The sequence below is a fragment of the Gavialis gangeticus genome, unplaced genomic scaffold, assembly GCF_001723915.1.
Source record: "Gavialis gangeticus isolate Ggan-Ray unplaced genomic scaffold, GavGan_comp1, whole genome shotgun sequence".
NCBI classification, from domain to species: domain Eukaryota; kingdom Metazoa; phylum Chordata; order Crocodylia; family Gavialidae; genus Gavialis; species Gavialis gangeticus.
The window spans coordinates 264,718,252-264,745,653 of NW_017729032.1; the positions used below are offsets into that span (position 1 = coordinate 264,718,252).

Sequence of the window (27,402 nt, forward strand, 5' to 3'; positions counted from 1 at the left end):
CACCTTGGGAGGAAAAACCTGCAGCATGCTTATAGGCTTGGCAGTGCTATGCTGGTTAGCACTACAGATGAAAGTGACTTGGGGGTCATGATTGACCACAAGATGAACATCAGCTTTCAATGTGAAGCTGTGGCTAGTAAAGCAAGCAAAACACTGGCTTGCATCCATAGATGCTTTTCGAGCAAATCCTGAGATGTCATTCTCCCATTGTACTCAGCCTTGGTGAGGCCACAGCTGGAGTACTGCGTCCAGTTTTGGGCTCCACAATTCAGAAAGGATGTGGAGGAGCTTGAGAGTGCAGAGGAGAACCACACACTTGATCAGAAGTCAGGAAAACAGACCTTATAATGAGAGGCTGAGCCATAAGACTTCAGCCGGGAAAAGCGCAAGCTCAGAGGTGATCTGGTGGCCACCTATAAGTTTATCAGGGGTGCTCATCAGGATCCGGGGGAACGTCTGTTCACCAGAGTGCCCCAAGGGATGACAAAATCGAATGGTCACAAACTCCTCTGCGACCGATTCAGGCTGGACATAAGGAAGAACTCCTTTACTGTCCAAGCCCCCAAGGTTTGGAATAGTCTGCTGCCAGAGGTGGTTCAACACCCACTTTGGACGCCTTCAAGACGCATTTGGATGCTTATCTTGCTGGGATCCTATGATCCCTGCTGACTTCCTGCCCCTGGGACAGGGGGCTCGACTCGATGATTCTCCAGGGTCCCTTCCAGCCCAAATGTCTATGAAATCTATGAAGCTGAGATTGCCCAATTTTGCGAAATCCATGCAGTCACAATTTGAGTAGGTCCCTAATTATAATGGTAAGAAACAAAGCTTACCAGTGCAAAAGGGAGACTTTTTCCCCCCTTGTACCTTGAGTGCCCATGTCTATCTCCATCTGTATGCATTTATCTATAAGTGAGAATTTTTTGTTTCTGCTGTTATGTTCATTAGATTTGTTTTTAATCGCATTTCCATACATTTGGCCTTGTACTTCATGGAAAGCAAGTGTGCTGTCTGCAATAGACATGAAGATGAGAGGTGCAGCAGGAAAGGTGAAAGTAAAAAGCATTGCTAAAGTATGTGAAACATGATGTTATACAGGCGAAGCAGAGGAAGAATTATCTATGCATCGTGTGAGTTTAGAATAGGCTTGACATTCTCACACCCAAACATTTCCATCTGGAATCTGTTCCTAAGTAAAAGGAAATAGAGACAATATTCTCATATCTTCCCTGGTGAAGCTATCCAGGGAATAGGAAATGTTCCTCAGTTATTTCTTTTCCTGTTCATTTTGGGGATGTGTTCAGTTTAGTTGCTGAACAGAGGTGGCAACATTTAAAAAAAGATCTTTTAAAGGCAATAAATAACATCAAACTCATCTTTTGATGGTTGCTGTAATATCTTGATATTGCGTTTAGGCAGATCTGTTGATTTTTGTGTCACTTTTTTTTTTAAAGAAGTTTTATTTATGCTTTTATACCATTTTAAGTATGAAGGGACTTAAGGGCTTCCTCCTCATTTTCTAAATTCTTGATAACTTCCCCTCTGCCTTTCTTATCTACCTTCATCTCTTAATTTTCTTATTGCTTCTTTTTAGACTGCCTTTATATTTTCTGTTTACATGGTCCCCTTTCCCCATTCTAGACTGTGTACCTGTTTCATATTTTCCTGGACACCTCAGTGTATACTGATCTCTTTGAAAAGGTGACCTTCTTCTTTACCAGGTTTAGCTTATAAGGTGCCTTTGGTGCTGTGCATTTGCTTTGTAGGATAATGTGCCTGCTCTCCTTTTACAGTGCAAGAAGCTTGGGATAAGGATCTAGTAAACAACTGTTTTACATATTGCAACTACTGTACAGGGATGCATATGCTGGTGGTGGACATATAAAAAAATTAGCAGAACTTTCTTGATACTTGAACGCTCAGAACTACTTTGTAGCTATGTTTTCTACTGTTCATTTATTGCAGAAGAAAAAGGTGAAAAGATACTTGGAAGTCATTTTAAGTTTAGAACTTGGTAACCATAATAAATATCACGCAAGCTTACCTTTCTCGTTCTTGTTCCAGTAAATTGGTAAACTCGTCACTTTTTTCCATATACTCTGTATGCTTTCTTTTCTCATCTTCCAGCTCATACAGAGTCTGTCTGTGTGATTTTTCTACCATTAAGAGTTGCTCCAGCATTCGTCTGTGAGTTTCTTTCTGTTTCTCAACAACTTTGTCAAGCTACGAAAGAAGCAAAAATTTTTGCAACGCTGTGGAATTCTTATTTGCTTCAGTATGTTTGCTCTAATTATGCTTATTCATTTGTTTTTATTTCAGTGGTTATAGGTTTTCAAGATATGGCAACAGATTTTCCAGTAGTACAGGCCCAAGGCTTCACCTACTATAGCATAGGTTTTATGAATTGGTGGTCAGATCTCATAGAATCGCTCTGGAAAGTGTTATTTAATTCCACAACTTCTCTGCTGAGAATTTTAAATATAAGAAGGTTATATTTTGTAGGACCCTTGAATATATTTTGTTCTGCAACTGGCTGTCTAGCAGCTATTAATTAACAATTACTATTCCCAGACTTATATAATTGATGATTCTGATAGAGAAACAGATGTCTTGGCAGAAGATGTTATCCACGTTAGGTCAAACTATTGGGTTTTTTGGGGGGTTTGTTTGGGTTTTTTTTGGAGGGAGGGGTTAAGCAAAAGTGGCCATCTCAATTTTAGTTCCACTTTGAAATAACAGTTAACACCCACATGGTGTTTTAAATTGAAATCTCATTGCAAAGAGTAATAAAATAATTTTTGCAGCATCCTTCTTTTGAGGTAGGTACAGATGTCAAAAACTGATTTCCTCAAGGGCCTGTAGCAAATTTATGGTACAGCCAGGATTATTGCTCCAATTTCTGTCTCTGCCTTGCCTTCATTCTACCAGGCCTTTCTTTCTCTTTTTCTGAGAACATGTATATAGCTCATTTTTTATCACAGGGAAAATGACAGAACCGTCAGGAAAACTAACAACTGGGAACATTTCTATTAAGCAACAGGGTTGTTTTCAAATAAATGCATTTTATTTTTAGAAATATAATCCTAAACATTCCACAGGTCTTCGTGCTTTTTTGTGTGCCTCTATTTGTGAATGCCACACCTTGAGACAACTTAAATGGGGCTATTTTCCAGAGGACATATGAATATATAGGACATGTGGGCCTGTTTTCCAGAGGACATGAAGCATGTGCTTGCTGCAAATCATCTCCTTTTGAAGGTTTCTTAAACCAAGTGCCCAAAAAACCATTAGACTTTAAAACTTTAGGTCAGATTTTGATTTTCCTAAACTGCTTCAAACTATTGAGCAGCATTTGGCACCCAGTTTTTGGAACTGAATCTAGAAGCTTTTTCATAAAAATATGTCTGAATACATGGTATCCTTAATTCAGTATTTGACCAAGTTACTTGGGCATACTTGCACAAAGCTGGAAAAACAGGTTTTTAAAACCTTTGTTTAAAACCAAAAACAGAAGATTTTTTTTCCATTTAAAGCCATTGATCTTATTGAGGGGATGAAAGAAAGGATTGTAGACCCACCAGAGAACCTTGCAGGAATTGCAGAATCTTTGTCCTGCTGTTTGTTCATCTACTTCCTCTCAGTGAATTATCTTTACTCCTATGCTCCTATGCTGATTTGAACAGGCTAATTTCCTTTTTGAAAATGTGAAGTCTGCTGCATAAACCATGAAACAGTCTTTTTTAAACTCGGTGATTCTTGGCTGGGATATTGCAGCACCCTGAGGTGCCATGAGATCTTTTTAAGGGTGCTGTGAAACGTCACTGCTAGGTGTGTAAACATCACTGGATAATTCACTGGATAAACCCAGAGATGTCAAATAAGATTCATGGTCTCAAAGATATTCTGACCTGTTTTAGTTTTTCTGAATTCTTAGCAACAGAAGAATTCCTCTGTTTCTCTGTTCTTATTCTCTAGATTTTGAAGGGGTGCTGCTAAGTTTGGAAAAGTTGTAGAGGAGTGCCTTGAGTCTAAGAAGGTTGAGGCCGAAAATTTTAACCACATTCAGTTTGTGTAGGTCAAAACTGCTTTGCAGCATTTTACTCTTAAAGAGTTCAGAAATGGGTAAAGGAGGGAAAGCAGAGGCCAGTTCCAGCCTTCAGTTATTTGATCTTTCTGCTGCTTTCCCCCCACAGAATGTCCCCTAAAAATGCTGGGGCCTCAAATTCTTCAGGCCATCACACAACACTTAAAATGTCTAAAACCACATAGCTGTATTGATTGGCTTCCAGTAAAGCTTGTTCAACTTTCTTCTTTCTAAGGTAGATGATGGAAAATGTAGTGACGGTACATCTATCATTTTATCAATGCATGGGTCCTTGCATGAAGAACTTCCTTTGTTCCACTCCCATGCTTCTCAAAATCAAGAGCACTATCTCTCCTATACCTTACCTAGACTGGTTATAAATCGAGACCTACTTAATTTGCAGTTTTTGTGAACACCAGTGGTATCCACAATTGCCGGGAAATATTCCATAGGCCACAATTTCCCAATAACTATATAAAACATAAAAAGTATATATAAAAATAAAATATGCTGCTATAGAATCTCTCAATCCTTACCATGATATTGAAACTAACACAGCAGTCACTGCAGCCACTCTCACATGGTTGAGACTTACTGACTGTCTGTGGTGATGGCAGAGGCCTTGTCAATCTGCAGCGAGGGGTGGGACTGCCGAGAAATGCCCACTAAATTGGCCCTTTGTGCCATGAGCAAGCCATGAAAATGGCTTCACCTTACCACAAGTTAAGCGTTGTTATCCTTTGTGGGCGAAGATGACCACATCCAGTGAGGGGTTGGGGAAAGAAGAGAGAAAAGAAATGGGAAAGAAACAGGGAAGGAGAAAAGAGAAAAGGAGAAAAGTGAGAGAGAGGAGGAGGGTGGAAGCTAGGTCATGTGGGTACACAGGTGACTTATAAGCCCAATCTTTGCCTTGAACAATCTGCTGCATCAGGGGCAGAAAAGCGATGAGGATTGCATATGAGAGGTTTTTGTTTTCCTGGCTACGCGTTTCCTCATTTTTTCTGCCATGTGTTGCTGTTTGAAGGCCAGTGCTCCTTTCTGGATTGATGACCTCCAGGATGGACGGTCATGAGTGATTTGCTCCCATGACTCCAGGTCGATGCTAAAACTCTTTAAGGACCCCTGTAGGGTGTCCTTGTACTGTCCTGGATTGTCTGGACTTTGGAGCTTGCTTGGAGCCTGCGCAGGCTGAAGATGTCAAAATAGTACCTGATTCCCATACCAAGGTCATCGCCTTGGAAGGCATCTGACAGCATGGCAGAGAATACCATGTTGAAGAGGGTAGGTGCGAGCACACAGCCCTGTTTGACACCATTTGTGACCAGAAAGGGGTCAGAGCATTTGCCATTCGCAAGGACGCGTGCCATGCCATTGTGGAACTATCAAACCATACTGATTATTTTTCAGGGTGTCCATACTTCTTCATGATTTCCCAGAGGCCTTTGTGGCTCACTGTGTTGAAGGCTTTGGTTAGGTCAGGGGTGGGCAATTATTTTGGGTGGAGGGCCACTTACCAAGTTTTTGCAAGCTGTCAAGGGCTGCATGGGTAGCCCCACCCCTTGACAGGTGCCCTTCCCCCTGGTCACCATCTTGTGACCAGAAGTCCTGCCCCCTGACCTTTGCCACCAGAAGTCCTTCGCCTTTCCCCTGGAAGTACTCCTTTCAGCAAGGGGTTTTGCCTTGTTGGAAACATAAAAATGCCTTTGACAGGCAGCCAGGAGCAGATAAATATTTTTAAAATTTTTTAGGGGTCCCATGGGCTGAATAGAATGGCCTGGCAGGACAGATCTGGAATGCGGGCTGTATTTTACCCACCTGTGGGTTAGGTCAATTAATGTGAGAATGTTCTGTTTCTGGCACTTTTCTTGAAGCTGCCCGGCCACAAACACCACATCGCTGGTTCCGCATCCTTTTCTGACGCCTTATTAGCTCTCAGGCAGTAGGTCATTTAGATGGTCGGTCAGCTGGTTGAGGAGGATTCTTGTGAGTATCTTACTGGTAGTTGAGAGGAGGGAGATCTCCCTGTGGCTGTCACATAGTTGGCAATTTCCCTTCCTCTTGTACAGGTGGATGATGGAGGGACTACCATGAATTCTTGAGGGACTACCTCCTGCACCCCCATACTGCAGAAGATCTCGGTTAGTTTCTTTGTGAGGTTGTGATCACCTGATTTGTAGACCTCCACTGGAATTGTGTCAGCTGCAGGAGCTTTGCCACTAAATATTTGTTGTATGGCTTTTTGGACTTCTGCAATTGTAGGCGGAGCTTCAAGTGAGGTATTGATGGCAATTTGAGGCAGCTTGTATATGGTGTCCATGTTGATGGAGGAGGTCCGATTGGGGACAGCGCTGAAGTGTTCAGCCTATGTCTGGAGGATCTGGGCCTTGTCAGTTAGCAGACAGCAGAGGGGAGGATCCAAGGACCTGCAGACCATAAATGGCTTTTAGGGCATTGAAGAACTTCTTCTCATTGTTTCAGTCAGCATATGCTGGATCTCATCTGCTTTGTTATTCAACCATGTGTCCTGCGTACCTCTCAACTTGCGATGAATGCTCTTCCGTATTGAGCTATAGGCATGTTGTGTTGATGTGAACTTATCATAGAGGTAGGCTCTGTGGAGATGTTGTTTCTCTTCCTACAACCATTGCATCTCCTCATCATTTTCATTGAACCAGTCTTGGTGTCTGCGGATGCATGCCTTCAGGGTCTCAAGAGCTGCAGAGTGTATAGCTTTACAAAGCTGCTTCCAGTTGGCTTCAATGGAGCCAGACTAGAGCGGTGTAGTGTGAAGCTGATCTTTCAGATGGTTCACAAAAGACAGCCTGGTGCTGTTGTTTATCAGCCCAGCAGTGTTGAGGTGCGTTGGTCCACTTCATCCTTGTGGATGCCATCTGGTTTGAATTGTCATCTTTAGTGAGGAGATGATGAGTTGATGATCAGTCCAACATTCAGTGCCACACATTGCTTTGGTTACATGGACATTGTGTCTATCCCTCCTTCAGACGGTGACATAGTCGATATAATGCCAGTGCTCAGAGCAAGGGTGCATCCACGATGTCTTTTTCTGGATGGGGAGACGGAACGCAGTGTTAATAACCAGGAGCTCATGTTCAGCACATAGTCTGGACAGGAGAAGACCATTGCTATTGCAGCTTCTGATCCTGTGCTTCCTGATGACACTAATCCCATGCTTGGCAGTCAGAGCCAATCCTGGTGTTGAAGTTGCCAAGGAGGACAAGATGGTCAGACATCAGGACAGCAGTGATCAGAGTGGAGGTCTTTATAGAACTGGTTCTTGACTTTGTTGGAGTTGGTCATGGTAGGGGTGTGTGCACTGTTGATAGTGGCACACTTTTTGCCAAGCAGTGAGAGCCTGAGCATCCTCAGTTGGTCATTCACTCCCTTGGGCAGGTAGGTGAGCTTCTTGACAAGGCTGTTTTATATAGCAAAGCCAACACCTGCTTCCTGTTTAGCTTCATTGCCACGACCACTCTAGAAGAATGTGCAACCAGATTTTCCTTCTGTGAGCTGCCCTTCGTTGGGTAGGTGGGTCTTGCTGAGGGCAGTTATCTGGATGTTATATCTGCCCAGTTTTCTCCTGATGAAAGCAGTTCTCTTTTCAGGTCTCTTGGTGTTTCTGTCAGTCAATGTACATACATTCCATGTGCCCAGCTTAAGAGGGATTGATTTCTTTCCTTTCCGACTGCTGTAGTGGGACCCCTGCCAGCTGGCCAGGATGAGCTGAGGCAGACAATGTTTGGGGCACCTTTTCTAGGCCCTTCCTCATTTTAGAAGGTGAGCAGTGTAGTCCTGAATAGACTGCTCAGTCACTCGGGGCTGCTGAGTTCTACTGCTGCTTGTGTCCAGTAGAAAGTGACCCAAAGCCCTGAGCCGCCTGTGTGTGGGTTTATGGCTGCAGCTTCCAGTGTGTCCACATCTGCTGTTTTGTCACGGGCCTGTCACCACAGGGCTTGTGCTGGATGCGAGTTGCACAGGATTTAGAATTAAGCGAGGAAGAGTTGCGCAGCATTGGCCTCGCTCTCTTGTCTGAGCCAATTGGTAACCAGTGGGAGGACAGCGTCAAGGTGGCTGGAGATTGGCCCCGATGCAGCGGATGATCAGGACGTCTTTTGTGGCTTGTCCTGCTCTGGGTGATCCATGGTGCAGTGCTATACCACTATCATGGCTGTTGGACCATACAAGGGTCTCATCTGCCCAGTCAGCTGGAGTCAGACTTTGCATACAGGGATAGGCATGTCCCTATCTCCCCAGAGGTCTAAGATTGACTGGGTTCCCTTACCTGGTTTGGCCTTCACGTCAAGGCAGTTTACCCGGGTGTGGCCGGCCGCTGTAGCATACAGACAGCTACTTGGAGCCACAAGTGAGAGTTGAGTGCTGGTGAAGACCAAGAGAGAAAGGGTCACTCAAGCGAGTGCGACATACTCTTTCTCTGGAGGTGCTACCTCTCCCAGACACCTGGCAAATTAAGTAGGTCCCCATTTATAAGCATTCTCTGTTTTAAGTGCATCTCCTTGCCCTTCCTCTTCCTGATCGCTGTTGATTTTTTTTTTTCTTGTTGCTGTCAGTATCCTATCACTAATACTGACAGTAATGAAAAAATCAGAAGCATAGGTTGGATTTAGTTCAAGATTTCAGTATTCTGAATAAGAGATTTGATTTTCACGTGGGATTTCTTTAAATGTGTCTGCATGGCTTATTATTTTGGACACATCCCTTCCTCTCACTTCTAGGAAATCTGCTGGTGAAAGAAAGATCCCTGTCTAGCCATGATGCAAATAAATTCAAGTTCCCTTTCACCTAAGCTGAGAACAGGAAAAAGTTTAGTTCCACAAGTGCCTGTTTCAGCTCTTTGATTTGGTAAAACACCCATATTATTACATTGGTTTGAATTTGTGCCTGATTAAGGGAAACATAAAATGGAACAGATCTTCCCTACTCTGCATTGTACAGCCACAGATGGAAGCCCTTTGACCAATACAATTGTGACTTCCTGGATTGGAGAAGTCTCTCTAGGTTTCAGATAAGAAAACATTTTACCTAATTCAGATATGTTTTTTTTTCTGAGTAAATCAAGATCTCATCTTACAGTAGCGCTGGCTCAATTTTATCATAACTTGCACAGATGTAGTAAACTGATTTAAAACTTCAGCCTGAAGTCCATATTTCCCTCCTCTCCACTTGCCCACTGACCTGTTGGCTCTGGTGCTTTCTACTGATTTTCAGTGGCAACCATTCTTTCTACTCGCATGTGATCTGAGATTGCTCTGACAGTTTATGACAAGGGCAATAGTGTTTTTTTAACTTCAGTTTGATAGTTTGAAGCAAGGGTGATACTGAGATTTTCTTCCTCTGTGAAGTTTATGTAGATCAGCTTATTTTGTAGAAGGTTAAAGTGGAGAGTTCCTCTTAGAAAGTGTTGTTTACTGGCCAAAAATGTATTTAGAGAAGACTTACTGATTTATTAAGGGACTGAGAGTTTTTTCTGCATGAGGTACATCTGGGGGGGAAATAAAATGATAGACTGTCTACTGTGGCCTGCTTGCTTGCTAGCCAGAATATGAGATTTTTTTTTTAGTGACTGACTTCAGTAAATACACACTCAATACTTTTTTTATGGGTTTCCCAACCATAGTATGTGGTGGAGCATCCCATACAGCAGGTTCTCTTTTCTGAAAAATAATTTAACTCAATCAGATGGTAAATGGAAAACTCCCTAGCCTGGGGTCCATCCCATCCATGGGCCATTAGTTTGTGGTGTCCATTCTTCTTGCTGCCTTCTGCCTATAAACAGGTGTTGCTATAGCCTGTCTCATAAATGTATGTGACAAAGTGGTTGGAGGGGTGGGGGAGAGAAGAGATGTGGGCAGGATGGAGTTGAAAATAATCCTTTATTTACTGCAGAGTAAACAGAGCCTGGTGGGAGGCAGGGAAGAAGAAAAATTAAACTCTTCGTTTTTTTTCTTTTTTTAAAATGAGAAAGTAGAAATATTTTAACTATTTCTGTGGTACAAAATGGGGAAATGGAAGAGCTTTTTTGAATTCCATCAAAATCTTTCCTTTTCCCCCCCCCTGAAAATTCTGAAATATTTGTCCATTTCTTGAAGCAGGTGATTTACATTGCACAGCTTCTACATCTAATTGGCAAAAGTTTCATCTGTAGGTTGCTGAAGCCCATGCAGAGTCATCCCACTCTCAGCTAAGAATCTTCTGACTAACTTTCAGGCTTAAATGTTGGCTATAAACAAACATCCTCATTGCTTTGGTGTAGGAGTCAGGAACCCATGGCCTGTGGGTAGGATCCAGCCTGCAAAGGTGTTATCCAGCCTTCATTTTAGTAACAGTGTGCCAAACTGTTGCTGCTGCCCCAGCCGCCTGATCAATTTTATTAAAGCTGCACTGATTCCCTGCTGCCGCTTCAGTCTCCGTAACTGTGTGGAGGGCCACTGTCTCACCTCTCCTAATCCAACCCCTCTTTACCATTACCCCTGAATTAGGTGCCTCAGTTGTTCCTCACCACAGTTTTCAGCAGCATGTTTTTCAGCAGAGACTGCATGAGGGGGCAAGAGAGCAGCCCTGTGCATGCAGCTGGGACACTTGGGGTGGTAGTACAAGATTGGTGGGCCTGTAGTGACAGCTGAGTTGTGAGGGTTGGCCCCCCATGAAGAAAAGATTGCCGACCGTTGCTTTGCTGTACTGAATAAGCACGTGTAAGTGGGCAGTGAGTCTTTCCTGAGGACAGTAGTGAGGCACTGTCATTGATGCAAGGGCAGGTTGGAGAACAGGCCCACAAGAGGTGATAGAAGACAGGATGTTTTGGGGCATGTTTCTTCATGGACAGAGAAAAAGGGAGTTAAAGTGAGTGTGCTCTATATCCATTGCTTTAAAAAAGGGTCATAGCATTCACCTACTAGTCACAGTTCCCAAAGAGAAGACCTACAGGTAGCTGAATTCTTTCAGCCCAGCTGAGTGAGCGGTTACAGGGTGCTGCAAGTCTGGGGACCTGGGTTGGGAGAGTTGTGGGATCTCACTACAATGCCAGCGTAAGAACTCTTCTACAGCATTGCTCCTCACTTCACCGCCTGCTCACATGCTGCATCTGTACACCATGCTCCACTATGCAGTCCCCCAAAGAGCCCTGAAACAACTAATGAGCAGCCTCCTAAATGTCCTCTGCTGAAAACATGTTTATAAATCTTAATGAAATGATGCATTGTTTTGTTCTTTCTAGTCATGTGTTATTTTGGGGGTATTATTTTTTTTGCTAGAACTAATAGTTGAACATGCACAATGGAAAATGAGAGAGGCTACTTCTTGTGTAACTCTGAATAGTTTCACAAGCTAAAAATTCACTGGAATTTAATCATTTAAAAACAGTTTGCCACCCACTTGTATCTTAAGTCTAAACAGAATAGCATGCCGCATATCCGCTGTGCTACAATTGGTCTCTCTCTCTCTCTCAACTGTTTTGTGTTTTGAGGCACTGGGCCAATGTAAAATCTGACTGAGCTTTTTTATATAAACCCAGTTTTCAGTGAAATATTGTTCCCATTAATAGTGCTATTGTGGTTGGGGTGTGTGTGCATATATATAATTTTGGGTTTAAAATTATAGGAGATTTGGGTCTTCCTGAATATGTATCAACTTTTTTTCCTCTCCTTTTCAACATACTTAGCCAAAATCATATTTACACAATTGTCTGCTTGTCCCAACTGCTGGTCTACCAACATTATTGTTACTTTCTGCTCCAGTGACTGTAATCCCCGGACAATTCAGATGCCAATCAGAGAAGGAAGGTAACATGTGGGCAAATCTTGCAACATGCTACAAAGATGTCATTTAACATCCTTTGTTAAGTAAGTGATGAGAATGCACCATGCTCCAGGCTGATGGCTGTTTGGTATACAAAATGGATTAAAGCTGGAACAAGGCCAGAGAAGTCAAATTTAAGCCCACAGTCTGAAGATTGGGGAGGGGAGGGGCTCATAGCAGGTGACATGGTTGACAAATCTTAGTGTTAGGACTCTTTTAAAGCATCAAAAAGGGTGGGGGGAGGCAATAGCAAAATACTTGCTTTTTCAAGCAGTGAGGCCCCAAACACTTCATCTATAATTAATTTATTTGATGAAGTGAGCTTCAGCCCACAAAAGCTTGTGCTGTCTCTATACAGGCAATCCCTGCTTAGCGCTCTTAATTGGTTCCTGAAAAACGGAGCGTTAAGAGAAACCGAAAGTATTTGACAACCCAAGATGGCAACTGCAGGTGTTTTTAATGACCCAAGATGGCAACTGCAAGCATTATAACAAAACTCGCTAAGCGATAAGTGAAATCAGGTATTGATTTAAAATGAGCATTGTAGTGAAATAGCGCCAACTGAAACAGCATTAAGCGGGGGTTGCCTGTATATCTTATTTAGTCAGTCTATAAAGGTGCATATCTACCTTGCCTTCTAATGTATTAGGATCCATGGAGGATCCGAAACTTAACATGGCTTTTTAGTTATTAAAATCAATAATGAGAGAACACTGTTAATCTTCCTTTCCCCCTTCTCTTCCCACCTTTTTTTTTAATGCCATTTTCAAAGATAAGGCTTCTTTTAGGTACCAACTAATCTGAAGCAAGTGTTGTTTATATCCATCCTCTAGCATGCGAGTAAGCAGACAAGGCTAGTAGGTGAACCACTGAAGACAGATGCTACCAACCTTGTTAAACATGCTACTGGAAAGCAGTCATACTGCACTGATGAGGCTGATGCAGGAAATGGCACAGAACAGAATCTTCTTTAGGTAGTTCTCTTGCACTGAGAAGATGGTGAGGTGACAGAGGTGGAATTTTTGATGTTATAAACCAAGGGGAAACTCCTTTCAGGCCTTTGTATGCAAAAACAAAATAAAATGACATTGTCTTTTTCTTTAAGGGGTGTAGGTCGTAGCTGTGTGTTGGTCTAAGGACATAGGCAGACAAGGTTCTTTGGGTAAATGTTATCTTTTATTAGACCAACTCAAATAGTTGGAAAAATTCTACTTTTCAAGCTTTTGGGTACAGATACCCTTCCTCTTTTCTGTTAAGGCCTTTTTCCTTTAAGGCCTTTTAAATATGAATGGGTTTATTACATATTAATGGCAACTGGTAAGAACAAACTTGTCTGACATTTCTGCAGAGAAATGACTTAAAAATAAATATGGCCTGATAAACTCATAGTTTATAAAAAAAAAAAAAAAATTGCTTCACATCCAAGTAAGACAGGTTTTTTGGATATGCTTGAATCAGTATGAGCTTTGCAAGGAAGGAGAGTTGGCTGTTGTTCTGCACTCTGTTAAATGTCTTGGTCCCCATGAAATGAATCGCCTGAGTCCTGTTCCTAGTGAACTACCTATCCAAGCAGGAAATGCTGCTGGAGCAGTTCATGAGGCAGTTTGCAATTGTAAAGATGGGTAGGGTGAACCAGAAGGATCCTCAAACGTTTCAAGATGATGAGCAGTCCTACTCCCTGTCCCTTACCATGTCTTTGTAAATTCTTCCCATTAGGGGGAAAGCAATGCATTATTCTTACTGTTGAGCAAAAAAAATGCATTACTTTGTTCCCCCCTGCCCCTTATTCAGACTTAAATTTTAAGTCAGCACACATTTTAAAATTAATGTGAGTATCCGCCACTGAAAATTTTCTAGATTTTGGTTCATGTCACAACTCTCTCACAGTTGTCATTTTACTGGAGTGTTTTTATCCCAAGCCCAAGAATAGCAGAGATTTTGGAGGTCAGGGTGGAGGTACATTGCCAGAGCTTCAGAGAAGGGTTCACACAGCATTTTCTCACAGTCTGGTTATAACAAGGGTTGCTTGTTCCACATTTTTCATAAACATTTACCAAAAAAAAAAAAACCAGAAGAAAAACCCCATGAACACAAACTAAATTCATCGTTAAAATTCAAAATACAAAAATTATTGAAAATGTACTTCTGAGTTTGTCAGTATTTTGCTTTACTGAAAGTGCTGAGTACCAGGGATCTTTGCACCGTTTCTATCCTGGTTACTTCTACCTTTGTAATTGCAAAGTTCAATGGTATTAGAAATCCTTTTTTTGCCATTAATGTTAGAAGGAAAATGGCTGTATAAATTTTTACAAAATAGGAGACCAAACATATATTTTTAAACTTTTTTTTGGATTGCTCTTCAAATCATTCCCATTCAAAGTTCCTATGACATAATGCAACAGAGTTTTAAAATAAATTAACTTCTGCAATCAAATTTTATCTGTTTTAGATTACAGCCAGAGATTTTAACCTTTTGAGCCTCTCAGATGAGTCCTGACCTTTTGCTGACGTTATTTTCTGTGAACTGAACTCTGCATCCCTGCTTTCATTTCTGTTGAAAAGCCTGGAAAACACTTGGTTGAAGAATCTTATTCATGACACTTTTTAATTATAAAGCTCTGTAATAAGCAATGTGCTAAGACTGCATTTTAAAGGGAAGGGGAAAATATTTGGTAGAATACACATTCACATAAGAAGGTTTAAAAAAATCTAAATGTTACATATGAGGGGGCACAGTTTAAATCCTGGTAAGTGGTATTGAGAAAGAGTATGGCTTTTGTTACTCCAAACTAAATATTATTTAAGTATCAGCATATTACATTTGGGGCTTAAGGGGGTTTCTAAGTGATAGAGTTTTGAATAAAAGGTAGTGATTCTGGATTTTACAGTTTCTTGTGTGCCCATCACTCTCTCATTGACTGAGTGGAGTGGGAACTTCGGGTGCCCACTCCAGGCTAAGCCCTAGGGGCCAGGTTAACTTGCAGGAAAACTGCAGTAAACTACAGGAGGTATCAGTTAAAACTGCTTGCATCAGCTATGACTTTGATTCTCCAAAAGGTAAATTGTTGCATTGAATGCTGTAAATGTTAGACTGATTTTTTTCAAAGCTCTGGGTAGATGTTAATAACCCCTTATTATCCCCAGTGTGAGCTAAGTATGTGTCGTTAACCCCATTTTTCATTTGAGGTAAACACCTATTGCAGCTGAGCCCATTGACTGCAGTGCTGCTTCATTTACTGAATATGGGTCTGAGTTTTTTTCCCCAGAGAGATTAAATTGCTTCAGGGTCAGCTAGGAAAAAAAAAAAGTTGTGGACTCCAGGATGAAAATTCAGGAAGCCTTGAGTCTCCACTTTTTTTGCTCAGTCAATTCATGCTGCAGTAGGGTGAGAGTGTAGTAGCTTGTCCAGGAAATGTAAGAGGCAAGGGGTTTTTTTGTGATGCCTTTTTGTGGAACAACTATATAGAGCAGCGGGCCAGCAACATGGAGCCTACATGGCCACTGGATCTGGCCCACAGAGCCTGAGGACTTTGCTATGCCCATGCCTGCACCTGGACCAGAGTTAACCAGTGGAAAGCTGCTGTGGGGTTGAGCAATTTCCAGCTGTGCCCTTGCCACTACTGTTGCTTCTCCCTAGCCCCTCCGTGGTTGGGGCACAGGAGCAGCTTCCAGCTGGCAAGGATTCGTGCCAAGGTAGACAGCTGGAAGCTGGGTCTAAACTGCTGCTACTTCTATCACCTCCTTTCCCACCTGCAGCAGAGCTTTTAGCTCCCTAACCCCTAACACAGCTCCCATCGGGGTGGAAGATGTGGCTGGGAGAACCAGCAGCAGTGCGGGTGCAGCTCACAGCTGCTTGGCCCCAACCATGGGTGTGGGCAAAGCCCCCCATTGCTGATGCACCACAGAAGCCATCGAGCCTGCTTTGAACTGATGGTGGGTTGTTCCCACCCATGGCTTGAAAAGGTTGCTGGCCACTGGTATAGTCAACAACAGTTAATCCAGTGAAAGAGATGATGAAATGACCCTTACTTCTTGCTGACTATGATACTATCTTGTTTACAACAAAATATATTCTGTGCTTTGCTCTGCTTTCTGGTATCTCAATATTTGCTGTATGTTATGAGAATAGAAGCTTTCTCCCAGTGAAGTCAACAGGATTTCTGCTACTTCAGACTGTATGTACATACCTCTCCCATAGGTTTTTCATAGATATCCTCTTGCCATTGTGCAGCTTTTGTCTGAATAGCATCTCGTTGGAGTGCTTCTAGCACCTTTTTGGGAGTTACAAAGCCATATTGTGCTTCCAGCAAAGCCAGGTCAATTTTTTCAGCCTTAAGAACTCCTATGACTTCATCTTGAGCCTGCAGAAAGATAAAGTACAAAGTACATATTGGCATGCTCAGTTTAGTTCAGTTTCTGCTCTCACATTAGATAGTAGTTTTTAAAAGTTCATTAAAGTACGTGTTCAGTACATCGTAAATATTCAGTAAAGTGCAAGCTGCTTAAAACTACCAGAGGAGTATTAGGCTTTGTATTTTCAAAATTGTACTCTTAATGTTTTTAAAGATTTATTAATACAATGTGAACTCAGATATCCTGATACTCAGTATTTTGTTAAAGATTAGGCAGATTTTAACCCTGCCTTCAGATCAACCCCTACTTTTCCTGATACCAGATTTTAGGATCAAATGACATCAGCTATTCTTTTTAGATTTTCATGTAGTCTTTGAGCATGCTTTAGGAAGCCCAGCAGTGTTATGTTCTATGTTCACACCAAGTACAAAAGCACCTTTTGTTGTTTAAACGAGCCAAGAGGTACTTAGTTACTATTGTTACATATGCATGTTTCTGTGCTGAAGCTTGTGAGGTACATGGTGCAGAGGATGTGACCTTTCACAACATGCATTCCAAGAGCATGCAATAATGGCAGCTCTTTAAAACAAGATTAATTGCCTTTAAAGCAGGTAGTAGTGACTGGTGTATGTATCTGCAAAAGAGCGAGTGAGGGACTATTTATTAGGTATTACATATAAAATACATAAGACAGGGTTTTCAGAAGTAAGTTATATTGGGTTCCTCAATTTTTGCACACCTATTTTAAGGTATTGTAAATGGTTAGAATTTATAGAAGGTGCCAAGCCTTGCTGTATGAACACCATGCCTCAGGCACCAAAAAATCAGAACACTTTTTGAAGATGTTGGCTTTTATGGGCCCTGTATATGTAATGTATGTGTTTTGCTTTATATGGAAAATATTTGCCAACATGTACTTACAAGGGAGCAGACTGCAAATATGTTTCCTTTGTCATGCTTTTTCATAAATTCTGTCACAAGCCAGCAGGTGCATGCATTTTATTATTTTATAGTTACTCTGTAACAGTCCTCACAGTGGGAACATATTGCATGTGTTTGTGGGGCTTTGAGAATGTTTGAAAGCAGCCATATACTATACATAAATAAAAATTTAAAAATGCAGTTCTTCAGTTTCGTGGTTGCAGGTGTTAGGAATTGGGGAAGGGAAGTGGCCATTCATAGATTGTAAGGCCAAGGACGGAAGGGACCTCGGAAGATCATTGGGTCTAACCCCCTGCACCAAGCAGGAAAGATAACTGGGGGCCAAGTGACCCCAGCAAGGTGATCATCCAGTCTCCCCTTGAAAATTTCCAGGGTAGGCGATTGCGCCACCTCTGGAGGGAGCTTATTCCACAGTCTGGACACCCAAATTGTGAAGAAGTTTTTCCTAATGTTAAGCCTGAATCGGACTTCCAGGAGTTTGTGGCCATTACTTCTGGTTTTCCCCTTGTGAACGGGTGCTTACTGAGCCCTTGATGTACTCCCCTGGTGTAGCAGTAAGCTGCTACCAGGTCCCCTCTCAGCTTTCTTTTCCTCAGGCTGAAGAGTCTAAGATCCCTCAGCCCTTCCTCATATGGCTTGCCTTTTAAGACTCTGATCATATGGGTGGCTCTTCTTTGGACTTTCTCAAGTTTGTCCATCTCCTTGTTGAAGTACAGTGCCCAGAACTGGACACAGTACTCCAGCTGCAGTCTCACCGGTGCTGAGTAGAGTGGAAGATTCACCTCCTTGGTTTTGCTGGAGGTGCATTGATTGATGCATGCAGGGGTATTATTTACCCTACTGGCTACCGCATCACACTGCCGACTCATATTCATACTGTGGTCTATTATTACTCCAAGGTCCCTCTCATTCGTGGTGCTAGTCAATTTGGTGCAGCCAAGCCTGTAGGTGTGTTGGGGGTTGCTCGTCCCGAGGTGGAGCACATTACATTTCTCAACGTTGAACTTCCATCAGATTCCAGTCTGCCCAACTTGCTAGCCTGTCTAGATCTGCCTGTATCTGTAGCCTATATTCAAGCGTGACCATGCTTCCCCATAACTTGGTGTCATTCATGAACTTGGCCAGTGAGCTGTTCACCCCCCGCTTCTAAATCATTGATGAAGATGTTGAAAAATACTGGACTGAGCACCGACCCCTGTGGGACACCACTGTCCACTTCTCACCAGGACGGCACAGGTCCATTCACTATGACTCCCTGGGTTCTATCCCACAGCCAGTTTCTCACCCACCTGTCTTGGAGTTAAGCTCACAATCTTCCAGTTTTCTCGTGGGGATATTGTGGGATACTAGATCAGAGGCCTTTTGCAAGTCAGGGTATACAATATCAATACTTTTAACTCTAGTATTGACTTTTCCTTCAACATGTTTTGAGTTAATGCAGAAAAGTCATTTAAAAACATTTTATACGAAACCTCTAAGAAAAAAAAACTGGCAATGACATAATCTTAAGCCGTACTTTTCTACTGGTTACACTCATGGTGCTTTATCACAAGCATGATGCTGGTGTTTTAGAGACTCGAATCCTAGCCATGCTGCTTCATGAGAATCTTTGGCTAAAAAATAAATAAAAAATAAAACAAAAACTTCTCTAGTTTTCTTGTTGATGAAGAAAAGCTGAAAAAATTATATAAATCAGGGTTGTCTAGCTGGGAGCCTATGAGGGGTTAACGGGCAGCACACAGGCTTCCTTCTAGCCACTGCTGCCTCCATTGCTTCAGTGGTTGTGTAGGGCGGTACAGCATGACAGGAGGCCTGCTGAGCTCACTGCCCACGTGTCAGTGCCAGCAGGGCTACTTGTGTGCTGAGGGGATTGCGCTTCTTGCAGGGTGGTGGTCCTGGGGAGCCCCTGTAGCATGCAGCCCATGTGTGGCCTAGGGCCTGCAGTCTGTGCTGCATGCTGCCCCTGTGCCTCTGAAGCTGGATGGCCCTGATTTAAATGAACCCTCAGGAAACAGAAAGTAAAGATGAAAAAGATGTATTGTTTTATTTTGGATATCAATTCATTTTGAAGCCAAATTCATGTTCTTTCTGTGGGCTGACGTATATATATATATATTTTTTTTTTTTTGAAATTTTGATTTTGATACTACTGTACAGTGGAATAATCAGGAATTCGAAAATGATTTTTCACCTAAGTATTTTCACTTGAACTCAAAGGCAAAATTAAAAATACCGTGGTCCTTATTTTTTGCTTCCTGTATTCAAACTTATACTCAAAAGTTTGAATATTTCTTTAAAATGAAAGGAGACGGAGTGAGAAATGTCATTGTATAAAACTGCCTGGAAAATCAGGGTTTGCAAGTGGTGTGCACAACTTTGGTTACTATATGCATTTATTATGTAATATTTACATAATATTGCATAATAATGGATGGAAGAAATTATATATATATACACACACACATATATATACATACCACTTCAGATGGCATGTGAGGTGGTCAAAGATACAGACATGGATTTATCACATAGTCCTGCAGTTTATGATCTGGTTATATAACCTGTACATTTTTATTCTTTATATTCTATTTATTATTCGTTATTTTACACACTCTCTCTCTCTCTCTCTCTCTCTCCAGATCATAAACTGCAGGACTATGTGATAAATTCATGTCTGTACCTTTGACCACTTCACATGCCATCTGCTCTCAAACATACCAAACTTCTAAGCAGTTTTAAACAGCTGTTAGTCCTTTAATTAAATCAGCCTGCCACAGAAATTTCTCCTTTCTTCTCTGCAAATATGAACATCCGTTTTTACTCCCATAGTGGACAACAGTCAGCACTAGGGCACTTGCAAGTTTAGGCAAGTTACAACTTTAAAATCCATTCTCTTGTAGCTGTCCTAGGACCAAGTGAGGTCCTGAGATAATATTGAGATGAAGAGTACATATTTTAGGACACTTTGGGCGCATGTAAGTGAAACACTTTACTGTGCAGTAGAGCAAATTACTGTATAGTAAGCATCACTGTCTACACATGCATACCCTTACTGTGCAGTAATTTATTCTACTTGGCAGTTAATTTGCTACTTGCAAATGCAAGTAGCAAATTAACTGTCAAGTAATTACTGCATAGTAAGGCATGTGTAGATGGCGGACTGGAAGCAAATTTGCTCCTGATCAATCTGGCAGCAGGGGATGAGAGATTGTTTCCTGCCCCTGGGAGCTGCCTGCTGCCGGGGCAGGTTCTACCACTGGAGCTGGGGCAGGGGCAGTGTCCCCTTGCCCAAAGCATCCCTGTGATCATGGAGCAGGGGCAGGGAGCTCCCTGCATGGGGAGAGTTCCCTGGCCAGGCTGGAGCTGGCTGAGACCTGCCCCGGATGGGGACAGTTCCTGGCCAGCCTCAGGCTGTACAGAAAGACTGCACATGCAGCCTGGAGCTCACTGGGGACTGTCCTGTTTTGGGCAGTCCTGAGCTAGCTCTGGGCTGCATGTTCAGACTTTCCCATGCAGCCCAGGGGTGAATGGGAATTGTGCCAGTCGGGGGCAGGTCCCAACCCTATAGGTTTTTCCCAGCTCTATGCCCAGATTGGGCAATTGAGGCACAGGGCTTGGAAAGAGCTATGGGGGAGGGACAGGTCCCAGCCCCATGCCCTGTTCTGTAGGTGGGGCAGCTAGCAGTGAGTCCCCAGCTGGGAAGGGAATCTGCAGCTCTTTCCAAGCCCCCTGCCCCTGATTGAGGAGCCAGGGCCAGGACCTCCCTGTTGCCAGGGCAGGGAGACATTATCTCTGCCTGGGCTCTGCTACTAGGGTCCACCCCAGCAGCAGGCAGCTCCCAGGGGCAGGGAGCAATTTGCCAGTCCCTGCCAGGAGATGGCTGTTTCCTGGCCCTGTGCTCCTTACCAGCCCCTGGGCTAGCACCTTGGGGGAGCCTAGAGCTCCCCCTGGCTGCTGCAGGGGGCCAGTGTAGGGCCAAAGTGGGCAGGAGCAACTGCTGCCAGAAGCAGCAAATCTGTTCCCAAATGGGTGCATGTGTAGATGCTTGCCTAGGGTAGGTTTACTCCAAAGTAAATTACTCTGGAGTAAAACCATCCAGTAACATACTCACATGTAGATGTGCCCTTTAAAGGGTTATTTTACTTCTCCTTAGCCCTGTAGAGTTGTACTCAGAGTAAACAGTGCACATATCTTTATGAGAAAAGGGATCCTGGTAATAGCTCCAATAAAAGTTTTTAGTTTCCAAAGGCATTCATATAATAACTTGTTCTATAACAAATGTCATAGACTACATGGTGAGAGGGGATTGCGTGGTATAAACTTTTTATTGGTTCTCCACTTTCAGAGAACTATTAAAAGTTGCATTACAAAGATTTTCCCATTGTGTCAACTGATGTATTTTAAGTTTAATATGTTTTGGGATAAGCTGTGAAGATCTCTGACTTCTTCAGGGGTGATAGATTTTTTTTCTGGTATTTGGATGTATTTTTACAATTTTGCATTTGTGCTTGTGCAATACTTTAAAAGGACACAGTGTCTAAAAACAAAGAAAACAGAAATAAAAGAAGCACCATCCATTTTCAACAGATTATATACAGAGGATAGACTATGTATAAGAGGTGAATTTATGGAATATAAAACAAGAAAATAATTTACCTGCAATTCACCCTCAAGGACACTGAGAAGAAATAGGAGATCATCTCGAGAAAGGTCCTCTCCTTGCTTGGAATATCTTCTTTGTTTATTTTCGGAGGTGGGGCTTCTTAGTATAGTGCTACTTTGTGCTGTATAGTCATTCTCCTTTCCCTTTTTTGTATTTACTATCCCTGTGAAAACAGTATCTTCCTTATGGTGATCCCTTTGCCTTTGCTGGCACTGTTTTGATTTGTCTGGAATTTCTGTGCTGTTACTTCTGGAGCGCATTTTTATATCTCTGAAACTATAAAGAAGAGAGAGAAATTAAATATCTCAATAATTAGTTTGTAGAAAATGTCTGGTATTTATGCAAAGTGTAATTCATCCAAGAATAGAAGTTCTGCATAGGTCTCCAGGTGCCCCTTGAGTGGGCTTAAAATCCTGCACTAAGAGTATAAATGGTCCATAGGACCTTGTGTGAAACCACTGCACTGAGATTAATATTGCCCTGACAACGAAAATACCAGTCTTGAGTTATGTATTGAGTCTTATAAGGACCCTCTGCTCTGGGGTGAGTTTCACTGTGATGAACAGAAAGCTTCACTCCTTACTCATGCTCCAGGGTTGTACCTTTTGCATTGCATAACACCCCAATTTTAGTGTTAAATATAGAGAGGTGGTTGGTTGTGTTAGTCTGGAGCCAGGCAGAAGGTAGGGTAGTGTGGCATTGTAAAGACGTGGTCACACATAAGGCACAGACAGAAGTTATATTTGTTGTGCTTTGCAACTGTGCTGTGATAGAAGGGCATAGCTGCAGAGCACTTTAAAAGTGCCCAATTAAGGGACAGATTAACCCTATTTTAATGAGGGTTCAGATGAAGACACTCCAAAGTGGAGCACCTTCATTAACTTCTGTTTGTCCCTGCCTGGGAGCAGAACTGGGCTGGTGCAGCCCAGCCCTGCCCCCATTGCTGTTTTCTGGATGGAAGTGGGGGAAGGAAGGAGAGGGAGCTCCATCCAGGGGTTTGCCCAGCCTATGCTGGAGGGTGGGGTGGGTAGATTCCCTGAGTTGAGGTGCTCCAATCCACACTCCCCACCCTCCAGTGCAGGCTGGACAAACTTCAGGTGGAGCTCCCTCCCCTCCTTCCCTGCCCCCCATCCTAAAGACAGCACTGGAGCTGGGAGGGAGGGAGTGGGGCTCGGGGAGACAGGCAGATATCAGCCTCTCTCCTCTGGATTGGCTCCAAAGTGGAGCTTGATTTCCTGTCTTGCCCCCCCCCTTCCCCCTCCCTCCCATTTCCCAGACCAAACAGCGAATATCTGTTGGGTCGGTGGGTCATTGTAACTTATGACTCCTTTTGTGAAGCACCATGAGTTAGAGGGGAGCTGCACATCTGTCAGTGGCCACTGTGCTTAGAATGGTTGAAATGCAGTTTAAACCTGAAGCTGGCAGGCATAGAAACCTGTTAAATTCGTTTAAAGCCTCCTGGAATGGTTCAAAATATACCTCAAAAATCAAGTACCAGCTCACAGTGCTCTGGTTCAGTGTTAAGTGTGGACGCCGAGCATTTGATGGTCAGTCCTTCAGGTATCCCACACTTCGTTTCTTGCCCCCTCTTCCCCTGACTCTGGTATCCATGTGGCCACTCTGGTATGTAGCCACAACTCTTCTGTTCCCCCTCTTTTCAACTTTTGTTGGTACTTTTTATCAATGAGCTCCCTTGCACTGCTTGTTCAATAAAAGCTATCTTTCTGACCACCAGATCTGTCCTCACTTCCTGCTTGACCACTTAGAATGAGAAGCAGTGACAGAGCGGGGTGGTGGGTGGTGGCCGCCACCACCATGTACAAACTCCCGTTAATGGAATTTCTGGTTAGTTAAATGTTGGAGAGCAAAGATTTTACTGTATTTTTGTGCATGCCATAAAAATATCAAATCAGATTTTTTTTTCTGTGCATTTTTATTTTAGTATTTTAGTGCCCTTTCCATCATTATTTAATTCTCATGTGGGATTTTTGTAAGAGCAATAGCATTTCAAGGACTTTTATCCAGAGCTGTCAAATTTATCTCCAGGGAAAAAGCTGGTTTTTTCCTAAAATGGAACTTGAAAATGTGGCATCAGTTTATAATTTGAACAGTATATTACTCACTTGTTGTAAAGTCCTTCAAGAGCTGAAAGGGAAAAGTGCAATATAAGAATCAAGTATTGTTAAAATAAGACCTTACAGTATTTTCTCACCCTGCTGCAGGCCCCATGTAGTCTCCCACCTCTGCTTCCCTCCTCTTCAGTTATTCTTCATGAGAGTCACTTAAGATGAGAAGGGCACAACAAGGAAGGATGGTGCTAAAATGTGCAAGCAGTATCTAATGACTTTAGACTTCACCTTAGAATGTCTCTTCTGTGACTGAAAAGGGATGAATCAGGGAGTTTTGGCTTGTTTGTTCTCTTCCTGCACGTTTTGGGTATAACATATGTGGAAGAAGGGCCTGGGATTTAACCCAAATGCTATAACGTGTGGGAGAAAGCAGTTTTATTTGTGCAGGAAAAGGTGAAGAATTCTGTGCATAATATGCTGTTTTTCTTTTGTAGGTGTGTTGAGTGACTGTGGTCCAATTGCACATTGTAGCTGTGTGAGTTGCTAAAAAGAACAATTGTAACACAGAAAGTATGCTGCTGGTTACATGAGCAATTTCCCTTTGCTCTCAAATTTGGTGGTCATCCTGTCAGTTAACTTTGTATTTTGGAAAAGTCACTTCTTTGGCTTGTAGTACAAGAAGGATCATTCAAAAGAAACATGTTACTGCAGACAGTTTTCATGTTTAAGAAGCCAGCAAAAAATTGCTGCAGAATTGGGAAAAAGTAGACCTCAACCTTCCACCTTGAAATTCTTCCCTTTCTCTTTCAGATGGTTAGAAAACCTTTTCTCCTTACAGTTCAACATGGTCTAATGACTGAGCCTTGCAGTGCTCTTGACAGTTTAGACAGAACATTGGATGTTGCCTAATGCATTGTCACCACTGCAGAGAGATAATCCACTGTACTGCGTATCATGTTGGTTTTCTGTAAGATGACTCAACTTGTGAATGATCCCACTGTACCTTGTAAGTTGGAAGAATGTCATTTTAAACTTTCCACTTGTGCTTTTTACCATTTTTACATTTACCAACTTTTTCCATCTGCATGAAAATTAATTAACAGAAACTATTTTTTAGAGGTCAAGATTTTAATAGTCCTATGAAGTTTCTGAATATCAATTGTTTCCCAGCACCCTGAAGGGTCTGTCATCTCTCCAAAGCCAGGGCTTTGTGTGTTAGCTTAACGAGTGGAAACATTTTCCCTTTGCATGTCTGTCTCAGTCAGTCTGCATTACAATGATTGTGTTAAGGCAACCCAGTTACGGCAGAAATGACTTGCAACGTGGTTAAAAATATATTCTTCCCATATGTAGTGTAGGTGGCAGTTCATGGTGTAGAGGCAAGTTGGCCTCATCTCAGATCTCTTCTAGAGGTTGTCTTGGAGCTAATTCAGGCTGTAATATATATATTTTATATGTATTATATAAAAGTCAAAATGTATGCGTGCCCATAAGGTGACACGTACATATTGACTTTTTTAAACCTTTATTACACATTTGTTGTAAAAAACCCCCAAAAGGTAAAAGTGCAAAAGTGTGCAGTCCTTCCAGCAACAAAAAAGCATGTCATGAGAGACTGAATCTCCTTCCCCCTCAATACCTTTCATGGGGTTACATGTTTAGGACTAGCTGTACATCTTCCATCTTTCAGTGCGTATTCCCTTGATGGACCAGCATGACACAAACTGGTTCACATTTTGTTGCAAGGTGAAGGGTCCAAACTCAAATGTGATGCGTGCCTAGACCAAGAAATGGAAGAGTTGAAGGATATCATTGAAGTAGGCCCCCACGAGTTGGCTTCTGCAGCTTTTCAGGGTTACCATCTTGGCCTAGCCCAGCAGGAAATTGGCCAGGCAGAGCATGCTCTCCTTGGCTGTTCAGTATAGGATAGTGAAAATGTACATGGTCTCAGAGAAACGTAAGTTTAGTGTGCCAAAGAGGGTTCTGTGGTCAGCAAAGAGTGGCTGCAGCCAGGGGCAATCTAGGGAGGTATGGAAGAGTCCAGGAAGGTGTCTCTTCTGCCGCCTCCTCACAGAAAGAGCAGGCCACCAAAACTGTTGGGTCTAGGTGGTGGACAGAGAGGTGCCTATGGCTGAGGCCCTGTGCAGCAGTTGCCACTGGAGGTCACCTGTTTTCTTGGCAGTGGGCAGCTTGTACAGGGTGGCGTTGCTCTTGTGTTGCTGCCTCTAGGCTCTGTGTGTAGGTTATGTCAAGGTGGACAGTGAAGACGTGGATCACAAAGCAGATCCCACCAATGTTCTTACTGGGCACAAGGAGGGACAGCAGGATACCGGGCCTGCCACTTTCCCAATTCTCCATGGTTGGAAAAATAGGCAGCGATGGAAGGGAGCAGGGTTTGTCTAGCAAACTGCCATTAGGGAGGGCTCACTGTGTGCAAAGGTGGTTATCCAAGGCAGCAAGTGCTTCTGTGGGGACAGCAGCTTTCACTTTAGCCAAGAGGCACAAAGCAAAGTGGACAAAGTACAGGCCCAGCTGGTTGGCTGGTGCTTTTGCTGAGTGCCAGGGGAACTGGGCTAAGTTGAGGAAGTGGATCAGCTTAATGGTGTGTGACCGTACCAGGGAAACAATGAGGTTTCCAGAAGCTCAGCTTGGTGTGCATGCTGTTAGGATAGATTATGGACCAGGGGCTCCTGCAGCAGCTCTAGAAGTTGCAGGTGCCTGTCTTGGGGTCTCAGTCAGAAGGAGGTCCAGCAGGCCTGGCAAGGCTGTGGTAGAAGGGTGGAAGGGCATCCCAGTTCAGAAGATCAGGTGTTCAAGAGGATATTCCTCTGTACCATTAGCTGGAATGGTACCATAGCAGCCCAGAGTGAAAGCTGGTAGCAGGTGTAGAGGAGAGGAGGAGGGCTGATGCAAGGCATGCCCCTTGCATCAGAGCTCCTGCTGTCTGGGTAGGCATTCACTGCCTTTGCATTATGTAGGATCTACATCCCTGGTAGTGGTTTTCAGAGGCATCTTGTCTTCTGTGGTAGGGTGATTATGCTTCTGCTTACCTGATGCAGTGCAGCTTTGTAGACCTATGCTGGTCACACTGACAGAGAAGTGAGAGTATTTTTTACTGCTACCTTCACTTACTCTCACTCCTGCTCTTGCTCTCTCCTGTTGGGAAGTAATTTCTTCAAATAAGCCAAGGATTTAATGTCCCCATCTCTTTGTGCTTTTAAAAGAAGTTGCTCTTTTATCTCCAAACATGTAAGCTGCCTTTTACATTTAAAGAAGAAATCCAGTGCTCATTGATGGACAAGTAATCTGTGGGATAAAAATACGCTCTCCTTAAGAGCCACGTGACAAAACGACTGAATGTTTCTATCATGTTAACTCGATCTCCACCCTCTCAAGTTGTATTGAAAGGGAGGCAAAACTGCATTTGTCTCTTTGGCAGCAGCAAACAAGCAGGTGGCTCA

General features: G+C 42.9%; 1 protein-coding gene across 2 annotated transcripts in view; it reads right to left on the bottom strand.

The window, feature by feature from the left end:
* Positions 1 to 27,402, bottom strand: part of FILIP1L (filamin A interacting protein 1 like) — a 236,719-nt gene that overhangs the window by 153,782 nt on the left and 55,535 nt on the right. The window contains exons 1-5 of one of the 2 annotated variants that reach the window (XM_019523746.1): positions 26,992 to 27,093; positions 23,996 to 24,017; positions 21,866 to 22,148; positions 16,102 to 16,275; positions 2,045 to 2,223 (exon numbers count right to left, since the gene is read on the bottom strand). In XM_019523746.1, the coding sequence (XP_019379291.1) occupies positions 2,045 to 2,223; positions 16,102 to 16,275; positions 21,866 to 22,132 (620 nt within the window). In that variant the 5' untranslated portion in view covers positions 22,133 to 22,148; positions 23,996 to 24,017; positions 26,992 to 27,093. Of the gene's footprint in view, positions 1 to 2,044; positions 2,224 to 16,101; positions 16,276 to 21,865; positions 22,149 to 23,995; positions 24,018 to 26,991; positions 27,094 to 27,402 lie in introns of those variants that run through there. The other variant, XM_019523745.1, reaches the window with a different exon arrangement.